The sequence below is a fragment of the Fusarium vanettenii genome (assembly GCF_000151355.1).
Source record: "Fusarium vanettenii 77-13-4 chromosome 4 genomic scaffold NECHAsca_3_chr4_2_0, whole genome shotgun sequence".
NCBI lineage: Eukaryota > Fungi > Ascomycota > Sordariomycetes > Hypocreales > Nectriaceae > Fusarium > Fusarium vanettenii.
In genome coordinates, this window is record NW_003315879.1 from 1059345 (window position 1) to 1076598 (window position 17254).

The 17254-nt window shown below is 54.9% G+C and overlaps 5 protein-coding genes across 5 annotated transcripts; 3 read left to right on the forward strand and 2 right to left on the reverse strand.

The window, feature by feature from the left end:
* Positions 1–183: 183 nt before the first annotated feature.
* Positions 184–3704, reverse strand: NECHADRAFT_60022 (uncharacterized protein; the record flags this gene model as incomplete). Its single annotated transcript, XM_003052036.1, has 8 exons — positions 184–2356; positions 2407–2452; positions 2502–2586; positions 2641–2682; positions 2778–2904; positions 2959–3291; positions 3346–3513; positions 3614–3704. The coding sequence occupies 8 exons, from the start codon at positions 3702–3704 to the stop codon at positions 366–368; spliced, it is 2883 nt and encodes a 960-aa protein (XP_003052082.1). The 3' UTR covers positions 184–365.
* A 436-nt stretch (positions 3705–4140) lies between these two features.
* On the forward strand, positions 4141–5653 carry NECHADRAFT_60024 (uncharacterized protein). Its single transcript, XM_003051592.1, has 2 exons — positions 4141–4286; positions 4345–5653. The coding sequence occupies exons 1-2, from the start codon at positions 4197–4199 to the stop codon at positions 5437–5439; spliced, it is 1185 nt and encodes a 394-aa protein (XP_003051638.1). The 5' UTR covers positions 4141–4196; the 3' UTR covers positions 5440–5653.
* Positions 5654–10681: 5028 nt separating this feature from the next.
* ARID2101 (uncharacterized protein) lies at positions 10682–14207 on the forward strand (the record flags this gene model as incomplete). The annotated part of the gene is made up of 1 exon (XM_003051593.1): positions 10682–14207. The coding sequence occupies one exon, from the start codon at positions 10682–10684 to the stop codon at positions 13943–13945; it is 3264 nt and encodes a 1087-aa protein (XP_003051639.1). The 3' UTR covers positions 13946–14207.
* Positions 14208–14397: 190 nt separating this feature from the next.
* Positions 14398–14963, reverse strand: NECHADRAFT_78909 (uncharacterized protein; the record flags this gene model as incomplete). Its single annotated transcript, XM_003052037.1, has 2 exons — positions 14398–14448; positions 14508–14963. The coding sequence occupies 2 exons, from the start codon at positions 14961–14963 to the stop codon at positions 14398–14400; spliced, it is 507 nt and encodes a 168-aa protein (XP_003052083.1).
* A 328-nt stretch (positions 14964–15291) lies between these two features.
* NECHADRAFT_68275 (uncharacterized protein) lies at positions 15292–17206 on the forward strand. Its single transcript, XM_003051594.1, has 2 exons — positions 15292–15812; positions 15868–17206. Exons 1-2 carry the CDS (start codon positions 15408–15410, stop codon positions 16780–16782), a joined length of 1320 nt encoding a protein of 439 aa, XP_003051640.1. The 5' UTR covers positions 15292–15407; the 3' UTR covers positions 16783–17206.
* Positions 17207–17254: the final 48 nt, after the last annotated feature.

Below are 17254 nucleotides of genomic sequence, written 5' to 3' on the forward strand. Positions count from 1 at the left end.
TGAAACTATAATGCCACTAACAGAAACACCAAGATATACATGTGAAACCTGGGAGAGGACAATGGATGCTTGGCCAAGTTGTTGGTTGGTCTACCCTACAGACCCACGCATTTCATGGGCTCTCAACATAACACACCTAGTTCAAGAACAACACATACACGACTGCATAGTGCTCACAAACTTGATAAGAATAAATAGGTATATTGTACGTGGTAACATAAAGCTCGTAGACTATGCGACCCTACATTACTCGTAGCACATTGCTCCCCCGTCCCTGTCACCACATTAAGTCCTCCCATATTACCAGCCACCCAGCATAGAAAAGAACCCAAGATGAAACGCCCTGCCTCCCTAGCCAAGAGTGCCTAGTTAAAGTACCTGGGCTCATCGAAAACGTGGTATCTATGCTCCCGCACGCCCTCGCCGCGGAACATGGCCGGGAATCTCCATCCCTTTGGCACCTGCGACTCCTTCACCCGGTGGTTGCGCTCCTTGGCGGGTTGAGCCTCCAGCTTGGCGATCTCCTCGGGTGACTCGGGGATCCTGAACTTGGCCACCTGCAGCTCAGTGTCTGTGATGCTGCTGCGACTGACGCGCGCGTATCCCACGCGCTTAAGGCGCTTGAAGAGGATGTACTCGCACCAACGATCCCAGTCCGATGGGTCGACGTCGTGCATACCCGACTTCTTGCTAACATGTACGTTGTAGTTGCCCTCCAGCGGCCTCGTCACTAGGTAGCTAAGAAGGAATGCCGGGCGAGGAGTCGAGCCCATGAGCTCGGCGAGGTACTGAGTCTGAAGACGTCGGTCCTCCACGTCCTCCTCTTGGCCAGAGTGGAAGACAAACACATCAACCAGCTGTCCGTAGACGTTCAGCGTAGCGTGGATAGCAGGAGCCAACTCGCCAACGGGGCTGGGCAGAAGATGATGCGTCGAGTTCAGGATGGGGAACTTGGACAGCAGAGCAGCACCCCAGGTGTGCTTGTTAGGTCCCGGACCGTAGTCAACATACATACCGAGATCCTCAGCAAGGAACTGGGTAGCATCACGGTTGCCCATGATGATACGCTGGTTGTCGGATTCGAGCAGGCCAATGACATCGATCTCGAGCTCTTTGATAAGATCTCGCATACGGTACTCCGAAGCCCACATATCATTGTCGAATGAGAAGTGGATTGTCCAGATACCAGCAGTGAGGATGCGGTCCTCAGGGTGGTACGGCTTGTAGTCGTTGGTGGGGAAGCGCCTGAAAGCAGAAATGAGGAAGAAAATGTTGATGAGGATGGTGGAAATGCCAAAGTACTTTCGCCTCTGAGCAGGCAAGGCCCGCTTGGACGCTTGTCGCTGAGGATCCGAGGCGTTGATGCCAAACACACCCGCACCGATGCAGGTCATCATGGAGATCATGATCCAATCGGTATGCTCACGGACGAGCTGACCACCTGGAACAAAAGCGTACGCTACGACCCAGACATGGAACAGAACCAAGAAGTTGTAGAGGAGGAAGCCAACTCCAAACGTCGTCGCCGGGTTCGTCTTGGCTCCATGAGTGAGGATGGGCACAGAGAAGGCCATCAGATACGCAGCGAGCGTGAGAGCACCATAGTATCCTGGCCAGTGGCTGTAGCAAGTCAGGAACCAGGCACCAATCGAACCAACAATGAAAACACCCCAGCTGCTAGCAATTCTGGGTTGCCAGACTCCGCCAAAGAGTCCCAGGGACATGGCGAGGACAGTGAGCCAACCATGGGTGGAGAAGTAGGGTCCTCGGATGGGATATCCTTCCCATCCCCAGAGAATCATGGTGCTGGTATCAGACAGCAACGAATGAAGACCAAAGAACAGTCCAGCAAGGCCGAGAGAAGCAAGGAAGCTCGAACTGGCCTTAGCAGGGACCGTGTTGATGCCAACGGTGAGAGGCGCCCGTCGAGTGAAACGAAGGGCAGCCAGGATGCCGAGCACAAGTCCAGTATTGTTCCATCCACCGTTCGCAGCATGCATGATGGGCCAGATGGGGTTGTTGGTCCACCAAGCAAACTTGGCAGTAGACGACAGAATAAGGCCAATCATCCATCCAAGAATCTTGGACTCGAGTCGGCCCTCATGAGCAGACTCGGTGAAAAGAGTGGCTGCCCAACCCAGGCAAGACATTGTCACGCCAAAACCAACGGTGAAAAGACGAAGGCTGGGGTCCTCAACGAGATAGGCGGCAATGCCTGCCAGAGACAACATGTGAACAATGCGGAGGTTGTTCACCACCAGGGATCGCACGGAGCGACTGGCAAGCAAAAACGGCGAAACGGTCGTCATGACAAGGACCTCGTATCCAGAAATGCCCATGTACCAGAGCGGGAAGTCTATTTCAGTCAGGAACCCAGCGTAGCATCTGTCGATTTGGGCAACTTACACCACACCACAAGACCGAGACTGGTCAGGATGGTCCAGAAGACGTACTATGATAGGTCAGATCTCTGCTGGTGCTAGCCATTGGATTGAACCTACTCCATGATAGACTTCAGCGGCGATATCAAAAACCTCGGGCCAGCTGAAGCGAGTAGCAAAGACGCCGCCTGTGGCCTTTTCCTTTCTAACGGCTCATGTTAACGACCGTCTCCTCAAAGCTGGCCAACCAAGTACTTACTCCTTCTCTAGGACGGCAGATGGGACGGATGATCGATTCTCACTGCAACAGACTTAGACGGTGACCTTCTAACTTGTATATTGGGCAAAAAGGCTCTCTCAAAAGCTCAAGACTATCTGGGAAGCCATTGGACGTACCCCTTGCTCGCGCCCTTGACGTCTTTGACTACAATATCGAAGGTATTGAAATCGAGCGCCGTCACAGCGTCGAAGGCTACGTCCAAGAGGATCAAGGACCATTCGAAGAAGGCATATGTGGTATAGGCTGTTTCGCGAGATTAGCGGGGCATCGGGAGCACAGGGCATTCGGCTGTCTTACCCCCAGCAACACGGTGGACCTTGTGCTGGATGAAAAAGTAGATTAACGGGACAAGCGTGCCGAAGAAGGCAGAGGCTAGGTACTTGCGATACTTGATGGCCTGGGGGTTGGCGGGGCTGAGGGCGATGCAGCCCGTCGTCCACGGAAGCGTCGCGACAATATATGAAATCATTAGGATATCGTGCCAATCGTGATCATCTGTAGAAGTAATATATGTCCATCCGCCGCAAGTCAGGGTTCGGAAGAGTCCCATGAGGGCGACGAAGGCGGGGAGTTTGTGGCCAGGCCTGCGCGTGAGGAGATACCAGAGACCAACGAGGGCGAATCGAGGACCTGCGTGCGACCGTCAGTAACGCGCGAATGGCGAATGATTCCAGGATCGCGCACCAGCCGTGATGGCAATAAAGATCATAAAGAAGGAGCGCTCGGGGTAGCGATCGCCAATGGTGGCCGACACTGAAGGGAACCATTCTTGCGGGTAGCCGTAAAATTCATTCTGGACGATCTTGTGGTAGTGGAGGTAGACGCCGATAACCAAGGCGCTCAAGAAGGCAGCTAAAGACGACAGGAATCAGCTTCGCGATCGATGGATCGAGCGACGACATTTGCGACGAGGACGAGGACGAGAGCGCAAACGACGACAACCAGGACATACTGTACGCGATGGCAGTGTGCGCCCAGCTCACCAAGCTTCCGCTGAAGCTGAGGACAACGCCAGTGTCCTTATCCTTGTATTTGGACGACATTTCGAGTGAGAGAACGACAGAACAAACACTCTAGTATCCCGTCCGGGAGATCCGGAAACGACGTCTTAAATATCTGAACGAGAGAAGGCAGAAATGAGCTTGGAAGTGGTGAGATTGTATCGGCCAACACAGCGGACCTCGGAGCTTTCACGTTACCTCTCGCGACGTAATTATTGTCAGGTGGAGCCAAGACCAGGGGTGTTTTGGAATTGATCTTGGCCCTAGCGCGCGCCTTCCCGCGGCCGCCGAGGGATAACCTATCCTGGCACTGGCAGGCCACTACAGGCCCCTGGGCTGCCCGCTGTCTCTCCCCCGGGCTCAGATTTTACCTTGCTCTCCGCTCTGACGCGATCCAACCCCGAGGCTGAAGCGCCCCGCTAAAAAGTTGTCGACCGGGGCAGCCTCGTGGGAAAATTCTTGCATCACAATCAACCATCTCAAGTTCGACTGGCGCGATTGATATCCACCCGTCACCTCTTCTGAACGCTTGAAATGGCCGGTGTTGCCGAAAAGGCGAGATTCTATCTCGAGCGCGCTGTTCCCCAGCTGCGAGAGTGGGAGGAGAAGGAAATCTTTTCCAAGGTGCGTCGTCGTCAATCTTTCTTCCAGTCGTGACCGCTGGCTGACCTTTAACCTCCAGGACGAGATCCGCACCATTGTCCAGAAGCGCAACGACTACGAGCACAAGGTCCTTTCTCCTGGAAACAAGCCCTCGGACTGGGCTTCGTATGCGCAATGGGAGCAATCCCTCGAGTCTCTCCGCAGCAAACGCTGCAAGCGCCTCAAGATCCGCCATCTCAACTCTGCCCACGCCGGCCAAACCCGCACACTGGCCATCTATGACCGAGGCGTCAACCGACACCCAGGAAGCGGTGCGCTCTGGAGAGAGTACCTATCATACACGTCTAGCGTCAAGGCGAGCAAGCGATGGCGCAAGACCATGACCAATGCTCTGCGCATGATGCCCACCGACCCTGAGCTGTGGGCCATGGCAGGCCGCCGATCCGCAAAGAATGGCGACATGGCCGCTGCGCGAGGATTCTTCATGCGAGGATGCCGCTTTTGCACTACGAACGAGAAGTTGTGGGTGGAATACGCCAGGAGCGAGATGGAGTGGCTGGAGAAGGTGGACAAGCGCAAGGAGGCAGCCAAGCCCGGTCACGACGTGCTTCGGCCGGATCGCATCGAGGACGGCGACGAATTGCGGCTTATCGACAGTGATGACGAAGACGACGAGCATCTCCCCGAACCTTCCAAATCCCAAGCCAAGGTCATTGACAAGCAGTCGGCCCAACAGCTTGCGTCAAATCCCGCCATGGACGGTGCCATTCCCATGGCAATTTTCGATATATCCAGAAAACAAGCATTTTTCAACGCCAATGTCGCCGAGACATTTTTCGAATTGTTTGCGTCATTCAACAAGCTCGCCTCTCAACCTAAGATTTCTCAGCATGTCTTGGATGTGCTTGATCAGGAGTATCCTAAACACCCAGCTACCTGCAATGTCCACATTCGCAAGCCCATCATTGGTGTAAACCCTCAAACCGCCGAGTTCCCCATGAACCTGAGGGAGGTTCTTGCACGCCTGAACCAATATCTGTCTGAGACGACCGATCAGGCAGAACTTCAAAGGAAGACAGTGGCGTGGATCGATGGCTATTTGGCGCTGGAGAATCTGGACGAGAGCATTCGACTGGTTTTGGAGCATACAAAGAAGAAGATGGTGCTGGCATAAGGTTCATTTGGCGAAGAGCTTAATTGGTGACTCGAATGGTCATCATGAAAAGAATGAAGTGGCCTTGATGGCCAATCTGGCGTTGTGGAATTGTCTATTGAAAGCGCGGACCGAAAGTGATGCAGGCTAGGCAGAGTATAGTTGGTGAGAATGGATGTTGCTGTAGGGCTGAGTCTGAGTGTTCCCCTTGATAATTGACCCACCAAATTTTGCGAATATTAAAAGACAAGCATCATGGTATAGATTCGTGCTGATTGATAGCGGGCTCTCACCTGCAAAACATCCAATTCACCCACGCGCGGCTAGATAATAAGCCAAACTCCAAGGTTCCCTGTGGTGGTTGCAGCCCCGGCCCGGCGTTAGGGTGACCCAGCACTTTGGGATGATCAGGGAGCCGCAGTGGGGCTACATACAGCATTAACTCCGGGAAGGGCTTTTACGGGAGCTGAAATGACATGAACTGGCCGGCTGCAACGGCAATTGGTGAGGCCATGATAATTTTCGCAAGGAGCCATGGCCTTGCCAGAGTCGATTCGTGCGTCGTATCAGCATGGTAGACAGACAGAATGACACGGGGAGAACAAGCGGGACATTGACCATATCCGAGAGCCCGTCCTGGTGAAACCCCAGTCATTAGACGATGAGTTCCTGAAAGGGGTGCCACGCGATTGTTGGCCCATACGCCCTGGCCTGGCGGCACTTTGCGTCATGTATGTATGCACGGGACGCCTGAATAGGTGTCTGAAGCCGTTCCAAATGCAGGCCACAGCCTCTGCTTCGCTTTAGGACAATCTGGCTTGATCTTGAGTAGTTCGGGGCAGCTTTCAATAATCAACCCAGTTAAACACCTGGCGGTTTGGCGTGATGTTGAGGGAACCGAGGTGTGTGATGGTCTGGATACTTTGACTTGATCTGAGCCGTTTCCACTTGTTTATCCGGGGTCACGGATCCTCGAGGATGGGCAGACGCAGGTCGAATTAGGCTCCCTGTGCAAAGATACCTCGGCCAGACTTGGGACAACATGCAGCACAACCACTCCTTCTCTGACGTGTGATGACCAGGAGCCGAAAGGTAATGATCAAGATGTCGTCTAATATTACGGTCAAGCTTGGACGAAGAGGGCTGTTGCCGTCCCGCGAGTTCTGCAGCCACCACGTCCAAGCCTCTGATTAGTGCTATGCAGGGAAACGTTGACACCAAGGCGTCAGATAAGTCAAGGATTGGGTTTGGCCATGGGGAGACAGGGCCCAGGTGCCTTCCATCGAGTGTCGGTAGAGGCGGACGCTTGACCACACCTCCGCTGCTTGTGCAGCCCTTGGCCAGGAGGTGTTAACGAGTTGAGAGTCGTGGTTGACAGACAAAGCTGTCAATGCCATGGTAGCTCTCGCAAAGGTGGACTATGGATCGGGACGGGCAGGAGAGGGAGGGCGTTTTAGAGCGAGACAGATCTGCAACCACCATGACCCTGTTCTGTGGATCGCTCGCTGCTCTCGCTGACCAGACCCTCGTGCGAGAAGACGAACGGCGACGACCATCCCATCCCAGTGACAAAGATGGAGGGGATGGAAAGCATTTGCCGACACTTGTAACTTGCCCAGTTGCCACCGACCCGTTTTCCATGTGGGGTGAGTGAATGGCCAGGGCAAGAAAAAGCGGTTGGGCGTGAAAAAGGCGCGGTGAACGGCCGAGAGGGGACGTGGAGGAGCAGATTAAGACGAGGGGAAGAGGCCACACTCTTTAATTGAGGCCGCTCTCCGCCTCTAGCATGAAGATTCGGCCCATCCCAAAGACCCTGGGTGGGTTTGGGAGTATCTGAGGACGAGGCGGCGGGCATTCCTTCACGTCAAGCCATCCGTTACAAACCAACCGCCCTCATCTGTCTGTCTGACGAGACCGGAGAGCAAACGGCAAAGGGTAAATAGCGGCGGCCTTCGCTCAAGGCCGTGGTACAGGGGACAGGGCCTGCCAAGTCACCCGGGTCGGCGCGTGGGTGATCTGGAATCGTACAGTGCGCGACCGCGTAAGAGTGTGAGTGGGCGATGGGATCGTGAGTAATAAATGAGAAGATGGGCCAGCAAGCGGTTGGACCCGGGCAAGATTCGCACCGAGTTAGGTACTGTACATAAGGCAGATCAGAAAGAGCCCGAGGACAGACAAAGTTTAGAAAAAGGAACAAGGACAGATCATAAAATCAGGGCAGGGGCATGGAAGAATAGACTGTCGGATCTTCTCTGGTTGGGGCTGCAATCATGTTGGAAAAAAGGCAGATGCACACAGCACATGGGCTCCCACGGTCGCGTCGACCAAGCGATAACCAGAGCAGGAGCGGGAAAAAGCGAGTTGAAAGTAACACGAATTCGATAAAAGCAATAAAATGCTAGCAAATTGGACGGAGAAATTTTCATTAATCAAAGCCGGAGGTGAGTAAGTGAGGTCGCAAGCCCAGGCCGTTGGCGGTACGGAGAAAGGTAAGGTAAGGTAAGGTAAGGTATTTTCACATAACTACCCCCCTTCCCCCGTTCCTTCTTGCTGCCCATTTCCCTCCCATTTTCCCCTCTCAAAACTCTGTGTTTCCTTTCCCATCATTCATTTCATTCTCATCGGCTTCTTTTTGACGTGCGTTGCTGTTGTGCTCATCGTTTTCCCTTGCGCTGCTCACTTATACGAACTGGCACCTCCAAAGCTGGGTGGTTTTTCAGGGACCCCAAGACGCTGGGTACTTTGCCTTATTAGTGGGAGGTCAGTCACGATGGGCTGGGCGACAAGCGACTCGCACTCGACACGGCGACAGCAAAAACCACCAGGACCAGTTTGATTCTACAAGATGGCCGACCGATCAAGAGTTTTGACGACACGACGAGGGCGACCGCCTTCACCGGCTCCCCCAGAGGCAGAGTGACTCGAGACGGCGCTGTTCTGGCCATGACGACCTGCCTGACAAGGATGCGGCCATTGGCATCCACTCGGGAAGCCCCAGTGGTGGGTGGACAGCCCGCATCAGGCGCCACCACAAACAATCCCCGGACTCAAAACCCGACCAGCCCTGCGCCCCTTTCAAAAACAGGAAGAGACATGAACCCATGCCTGGTTTGGCAAGCTGTGCTTCTTTGGATTCCGGCAGTGGTGTGGCAAGTTCGAGAGAAAGTCAGGCGTGGTTCTGGTGCGGTGCAGACGGGAGACAAGCTCTGGCGGCACATGGTCCGTTCTTTTGGACCCGATCTGGTTCACGGTATGGCCGCCTAGAACCCCAGCACCGGGTCATTGGCGGGGGACCACTGTGCAGACCAGACGCCAGTTGTCGCCCAAGCCAGAGGCCGATGGCTCTGAGCACGGCGCAGGGGGCTGGGACTTACGGGGCTGCGCTGTCAGCGCCCAGTGTCGACTGATTACGGGCAGATCTGATATGGATGAGACGGCACCAGCACCAGTGTGCAGAGCTACCGCGCGGTGGATGAAATGTCACATTGGGCATTTGTGATGCAAAGCTGTGCGACGCATCCCCGTGCATCTGCAGGCAGATGTGCAGCGTAACTCGCCTCCATTGGCGAGCAGAAAACGGGATACAACAAGGCCAGAAGACATTTTGACCGGTTGTCGTCTCATCTCAGTCGAAATATGTTGTTTAGGCATGGCAATCTGGCGACTGTGCCCTGCCGAAACGTTGGAATAGTGGACGAGTCGCATTCTCTTTGCAACTCATTTCCAACCTCGAGCCACCCCATTGATTGCAGTCACCAATCATCTACCGGAGGCAGTCGACACACAGAGCTGTGGGTCGATACTATCAAAGTGGCCGATGCTTCGCTCTTTCAACGGAGGCGTTGAAAGACGATGGCGACGAACAGGTCATGTTTTCGCTCGACTGCCCGCTGACTATGTGCGTGCAGGCGAAATCCTGGCAACGAATCGGAACACGGAAACGAAAACCGAGTTTGAAATCGATCGCAAGACTCGGTTCTGCAAACTCATGGTTTTGAGTTGGTGCATCAATCTGTTATGAGCCCTCTACAGGATCACCAGCTGAGACCATGGTTATCACATGCAGTAGCCGCTGGGAAACTGATGCATCCGGATTCGACAATGCGCCAGGGGCGTTAGAGACACGATAGCTAACACTGACCATGGTGTTAGTGACAGATGCGTTTCACAGGCCTGCGCTCTATCTTTTCGGAACCCACGGTTATTGCATCACTATCTCTACCCCATGATTGGCCAAAGACCCACTCGACTAGCTGATTCCTAAGCGACGCTAAGCCGAGAACAGCCAAGCAATCGCGCCGCAGCCTCGAGTCGATCTGGAGACAACCTAATGAACAATTTCACCGTCCGCTGAAACCCAGGCCAATTCCGACGAGCATTCGCGCACTCGCAGTTCATCCACCGTCACTGCAAACGCGCGCGCGCCTTAGGTAAGACCTGCTTCTTTCCGTTCACACTCTGTTCTGGCTTTTCACGCACCCGTACCCGTCCATCTCGCCCCTAGCCGACGAATGCGACAGAGTTGACGGCGGCCGCTTCACCTCGCCGTGTCCCCCCGTCTCCAGGCTCGTGACGAAAGTTGTCGCCGACTCCCTGGCTGGCTGGCTGGCGCCTTGGATGGTCTCAGCGCTGCGCGTCCTGGCTCGCCCTGTTACTCGCTGGTGCTGCTGACGGAGACGAAAAATTCTCCCTCACTGGCTGGTCGGCTCGTTCGCTCGCCCCAGGCCGCCCTGCTCTCCACTGTTGGCGTACCTAGCACTCGCTGGCGTTCTCTGTTGGACTGCTGAGGTGGCTGCGACTCTCGCTGGAAGGCTCTCTCTCGCTCACTCGTGCGCTTTGCTGGGCTCTTCTCCCTCTCCATCTCTCCCGTCCCGTCAATCCCATCTATCCATTCATCTCCCGCCTGAGCGAAGCGCGTCGCCGTGCTGCACCGACCACCCTGCCAACCAATCTGAGCTCTTTTCCATTGCCCACTCTCCCAGTCCAAGCCATTTTTTTTTCCTTTGCCCAGCCCGTTCTCAGCAGAGGCTGACCCAAGTCTCTTCGCTGGTCTGGTCTTTCCACACCACTCTCCACCAAACCCACGCCGCGACGCGACTTGCCCATCACCACCGTGTCACTGCCTCGTCTCATCTCCCACCCATCGTCCCCATCTCAGCCTTCCGTCATTGCATTCTCATTTCCCTGGCGCTCCTCCATGGAGGCTTGTCGCGTGCCTGCTGACCGCTAACTCCGTCGCGCACAGCCTGTTGGGCCGATCGCCATGAGCACCTGGATGAACGACGCCGTCCAAAACCACAATGGCAACGGCTTCCCACACATGAATGACGCCAACTCAGCCAGCACCATGATGGATCCTTCCGCCTTCATGGCCAACTCTGGCCAATTCAATCCTGCACAGTTTCAGAACCAGCAGCAGATGGGCGCGATGGCTAATGGCCCTGGCCCCATGCGCAATGCCTCACCTTCCTTCCAGAATCCCGTCTATCAAACCAACTCGGTGATTCCATCGAAACGCCCTCGCCCTCGCGAAGACAGTCTCGCCGGCTCTCCGAGACAGAACCCCGGAATGTTGCCGACGTCGCGTTCCGAGACGCCGCAGCAGCAATCCTTTGCCGGCGGCTTTCAGCCTGGCGCGGTCCCCCAGCAAAACCCTGGCCAATTCCCCCATCTTCAACCAAACGGTTCTGCCAACGCGAGTCCATCACCGATCATGGGCAACCAGATGCGACCAGGTAGTGTCCCTCAGAGGGTCGCGACCGCGTCGCCTCATCCATTCTCGCCCAGCGCACAACAGTTCAACTCGCAGGCGTCACCAATACCTTCCGAACATGGCACACCTCAGCCGAACCCCTACATGCAAAACATGCCCCAAGGATACAACCCGAACTTCGCGCCATCGCCCTCGAATGCTCGTCCATCATCGAATCCGAACGCGATGGCCGCTGGCCAAATGATGCCGCAGCAGATGGGTCAAATGCCTCAACACATGGGCCAGATGCAGGGCAACATGTATCCTCCCCAGATGCAGCAGCAGGCCCAGCATCAGCAACAGGGCACTCCTCAACAGCAGCAGGCCCAGCAGCAAGGTCAGCAGCAAGGTCAGCCGCGGCCAGGCATGACCGACCAGCAGAAGATGGCCGCATATCAAATGAGACTGCAGCAGCAACTTCAAGGGAATGCACAGATGCAGGCACAGATGCAGGCACAGAACATGGGTCGCGGTATGATGCCTAAGCAGCAAATACCTGGGATGCCCAATGGTCAGATGCCACAGGGAGGGATGAGGCCGCAGCCAAGGATGGGAAACGTCAACCCGGAACAGTTCATGAAGAGTCTCACCACCCTTATGAACCACAAGGGCTTGCCTCTTGACCCTAACCCAATGATCGGGGACAGACCAGTCAACCTGATGATGCTGTTTCAGGCCGTTCAAAACAAGGGAGGATATAAGCAGGTCACAGCTGGAAACGGATGGCCCCATATTGCTCAGATGATCGGACTACCGCCTCAGATTCCTACGGTGCCACAGACGCTGAAGCAGATTTACGAGCACAACCTCTATAAGTTTGAGGAAATGTGGATAAATCAGCAGAAGTCCAGGATGATGCAGCAGCAGAATCAGCAACAGCAGCAACAACAACAACAGCAGCCTCAGCAACTTCAACAGCAACAACAAGCTCAGCAAGCTCAGCAGGCTCAACAAGCTCAACAAGCCCAAGGCGCAAACATGGGAGGACAGGCGACACCGCAAAAGCAGATGCAACCAAACCAACAAATGAATCAAGGGCCACTGGCTCAAGCTGGTCAACAACCCCAGATGCAACAGCAGACCCCTATGAAGCAGATGCAACCAGGACAGCCTCCTGTGAACGGCTTTTCGACACCTCAAGCTCAAGTACAGCCACAAGCCACGCCGGTTATACCTGGGCAGAACCGCAACATGCCGCAAGGAATGGATACCTCTGGTATCAACGATTTTGCAGCTGCCCCATCCCCAGCTCCTCGTAGGGTTGGAAGCATGTCACAGAATGAGGGACGACAAGCTTCAGCAGCACCCACCGCTGTTGTGGAGAGGATGCCTCGCCTCGGCCCCCAGACTGACCAGTACAGCCCTTGTGCTCGCGAGTTGTCGACATTTGGAGGTGTCGACTTGACTGCCTTCAGCAAGCTCGGCGCCGAACTCGAACGATGGAAGCCAGACGTGCCTCCCCTTCAGGAACTGGGGAATATCGACGTCAGTGCTCTCACGAAAAGCTTGCAGAGTGGGATTCATGGAGAAGTGCGGCTCGCCCTCGACGTCCTCGCTTCTGCATCTTGCTCTATGAACCAGTTGCACTTTATCCAACTACGATATTGTGAAGAGTTGGTGGAGGCTCTCGTTGAGTGCGCTGAAGAGCAAGTTGACTTGCTAGCCGAGCATACCGTTGAAGTGTCGGATGAGATCCAGATATCACCATATGAAGATGTGGTGAGGGCCTGCCGTATCGAACGATGGAATGTTCGCGAGATCCCCGTCTTTGGTACGGAAGAATACGAACTGGATCGAGCCGTGGACCGCTTAATATGTGTTACCACGATTTTGCGCAACTTTTCGTTCCCTGGAGAACAGAACGAGAATCATGGCGTCCTTGCCGACGAGTCCGTCATCAAGTTTCTGTGCGTCGTGATAAGATATCTTGGCACACGCACAATGCTCCTCCGGTCCCAGAACAACACTTTGGACTTTATGAAGGACGTCGTCATCCTTCTTTCCAACATTGCGGGCTCAGTGGAAATCCCAGGACGCGAGCAAGCTGTTTGCCTTTTACAATTCCTCTTGGCATTCGCCCCGGCTCCCAACCCTACCGTCTCGGACGGAACACTCTTCTTCACGCCATACGAACCCAGTCTTCATGCCTACCTACCACATGCTGTTGATGCCCTAGCCAAGTTGCTCGCACGCGACGAACCGAACCGAACTCACTACAAGACGGTGTTTGCTTTGGACTCTAACAGCAACCCTCCTTATGAGCTTCTCACTCGAGCCTTTGGCCTAGCAATAGCGCCAATCCCTGACAAGGCTAAGGCTCAGAGTCGTCCACCCAACTTCCCTTCGCTTGTCGAGGTCCGAAAGCCATTCCTCATGCAAGGATTGCTGTCGGCCGAGATTTTGGCGTCAATAGCACCTGGACACGATGCAGGAGTTGCGAAAGCCTGGCTATCAAGTGGCAACGACTTTGCGCAAAACCTATTCAGACTCATTCGCGAGCTCAGCCAACTATACGAGCAACCGCAACTCCATGGTGGACCACGGGCTGGGGCACGAAAAGATCCAGAGCTGGTTTACCTGGTTGTGGTCTCAGTCGCCTTGTTACGGAGGTTGGCCGAGAAGGCGAGAGACCCTAACGACCCTGCATCATCTCTTCCAGCCAAGTCTGTGCCATCACCACAGGCACTTCTCGACGCTCTTTCGATGCAATCGGCAGAGTGGGCCAAGGATGAGGTCCTACAACAATTGTCGACTTTCTTCGCTCTAGGGAAATAATACGCCCACGTCGGCTAACGGGAAATTTTTTATTTTGGATTCATCGCAATACCCGGCCATTAAGCTTGTATGTTAGTGTTTTGATGAAAATGGGATAGGTGTCTTGTCGTCATTTGAAGCGTGCGCTTCGCGTTTAGACTTGCATTCTGGAGTCGATGGGGTTTTGGGGGATTGAACGGGACTGGACATGGAGGAGGTGACGATCACTCCCCGAGGGTGTATACAGGATGTTGAATGGAGAACAACCAAATATACTTTGTGCAAAGCGTGGTTTTGTTTGCTTGTGTTTGTATGGATGGTGTGCCTTGAATTACATGTATTGTACATTTCTCATCAGTCAGCTGCAGGAGTTGACGGGCTGTCAATATGGTACACTTTTTATATGCCGCCCTATGCATACTTGGACAAATCCAATGAATTTCCCCGTCGTATTGCTCATTACGATGCCTCGATTAAAAGCCCGCGTTAAGCAACCAGTCCATTGCCGGCTTAAAGTACTGCCCCTAGAGTAACTGGTCAGTGACTGGTTCGACTCGTGTGTAGCCAGAACAGAATGTCCTACCTTGATCTCGATATGCTGTGTCGTTGGATTCAGTCGGATATCGGACCGCTTAACTTCCAATGCTGTGGCCAAATCCTCCACCAGCCTTGTGCGGTCGCCGTCAACCTTTTTGATCAAGACAATCACCCGGTTGCCGCCAGACATCCACTTTTGGTAGACGGGAAGCTGAGAGTATGGTGTGCGGCGGACGATGTAGGGGAATGCGGCGGCGAGCTGCTCCTCAGTCTTGGTCGGCAGGGGAGCAAAGAAGCGCTTCATGGGGCGGTCCTTGTAGGGGATCTTGTTCTTCTTGTTCGGGTTGACGGGCTTATCGAGGGGATTGGTTCTGTATCCGGCGTGCGTCTTGAAGGTAGGCTGGCTGGCTGAGGCGTAGGTACATCGCTGGACGAGAGGCACAGGTCTCTGGAGGAGAGCCTGGCACCCTGCAGAGAGGGTTCGGGGGGCGAGCAGGCGCATGGCAAGATGTGGTGTAGGTGTTGAGGTGGGAGGTCGAGATTCGAGATCGGTCGTGGTGGGGGCCCTTTTGGAAAATCAAGATCCCCGGGGGTTCTGAAGGTAGCAGAATTGGCGATTTTTATCTCAATGAGCGCCCAATTGGTCACGCTGAGCCGTTCTCTCGCCTGTCGCAACTCTATACCCAGACACACCCGGAAGTTGAAGCTCTCCCAGAAAATCTCGGGATCACATGACATGGACCTTTAATCGCCGGCAAATCCCCGGGCAGGTCGGCACACCCCACACCACCGGTGGATTGGCGAAATTCACCAAAAATCTGCCCCTCCATCAAATCAATTATCACGGCCTCTGCGTCTTTACTTTCGCGGCGCCTCACATCTCTTTCCCACGGCCCCCTCTCGCTCCGCCCCCCGGTCGACCGAATACAAAGCAACCTCGCCCACGATGGAGGAACTTCTCAACGCCGTTTCGGCCGACGGCTCGTCCATCATGCCCCTCATCGCCCGCCACCTGAGCCGACATCTTCTCTTCCCTCTGATCCAGTTTGAGAGCGAGAGGGCCGATGAGCAGGGCGACGACGCAAAGGCCAAGGAGATCCTCTCCTCAAAGATCAAGCTCCTCGAGGACACAAACATGACGGATTACGTCGCGACCATGTACTGCGAGCTCCACGGCGTCTCCGAGGCCCCCGCCGAGTACAACAAGAAGAGGCAGGAGGTGCTGTCGGAGCTGGAGAAGTACGAGCAGGCCACCGCTAAGATCGCCGACCTCTTGACCCAGGACGAGGTCGTCAACGGACTCCGAAGCGACAAGGTTGCCAACTTGGAGTTCCTCAAGAACCAGCACGGCGTAAGTGACAAACACGGCCGAGCTCGGATTGACAAGCTAACCCGGACGTGACTAGGTCACCATGGAAATGGTCAACGCCCTCTACGACTTTGGTCAGTTCCAGTTCCGATGCGGACAGTACGGTCCCGCCGCCGATATGCTTTACCAGTTCCGAGTCCTGTCGACCGATAACGACAAGGTCTCTGCTGCCACCTGGGGCAAGCTCGCCTCAGAGATCCTCCAGACCAACTGGGAGTCTGCCGTCGACGAACTTAAGAATGTGCGCGAAAACATCGACTCTAAGCTGTTCAACAACCCCCGTGCCCAGCTCGACCACCGAACGATGCTGGTCCACTGGTCCCTCTTCCCCCTCTTCAACTCTGAGAGTGCCCGGGAACCCATCCTCGACATGTTCTTCTCCGCCCCCTACATCAACACCATCCAGACCTCTTGCCCCTGGATCCTGCGGTACCTGATCGCCGCCGTTATCACCGGCCGTGGTCGCGCCCGCAACAGCTCCATCCAGCAGAAGCAGGTCAAGGACATTATCCGCTACGTCCGCCAGGAGGCCTACGAGTACACCGACCCCATCACCCAGTTCGTCAACGCTCTGTACATTGCCCACGACTTTGAGGCTGCTCGTGAGGCCCTGTCCATGGCCGAGCAGGTCTGCCGAAGCGACTTCTTCCTCGCTTCCTCCGCCGACGCCTTTGTCGACGCCGCCCGACACCTCATCTGCGAGAGCTACTGCAAGATCTTTAGCCGAATGAACATCCGAGACCTCAGCTCCAAGCTGGGCCTGAACCCCGACGATGGAGAGAAGTGGATCGTCAACCTGATCCGAGAGACACGACTGGACGCCAAGATCGACAGCCAGGACGGCACCGTGGTGATGAACCACCCTCCCAACAACGTCTACCAGCAGGTGATTGAGAAGACCAAGGGCGGCTTCTTCAGGACACAGGTCCTCAACGCCGCCGTCTCAAAGTAGAGAGCGAGCATGACTAGCCCGTGACGGGGTTTCTTTGACGAGTGTTTTTACGACAACTCAAAATGGGGCAACGCAATCCAAAAGGGGAAATAAACGCCCTCCGCTGCTTGAAGGAGAGTGCGTGTTGGAGAAGAGAGTTCTAGCGGTCTTGTTTTTGTTCCTGCGCGAAAAAACACTTCGTGCGGCAGAGGGAGAAAAGGAGACGAAGCAGGATATCGCTGAAGCACAAAGACGGGCAAAGCTTGAAAGCGGCGTGGGCAAACAACGAAGGGGCCCGACGACGCGAGAGAAAGTGGCGGATAGAAGGCCCTGTATATCCCCGGTGATGCGGTTTGCATTGCATGGCGTTCTCGGAAAAGGGAAGAGGCAAAGGGGGGGATAATGGAATTTACGTGACTGTTGAAATGAATCATCTATTCGCCTCAAGCTGCTGTGATTTTGGCTGTGAAGACTATCATTGTTCTCATAACTC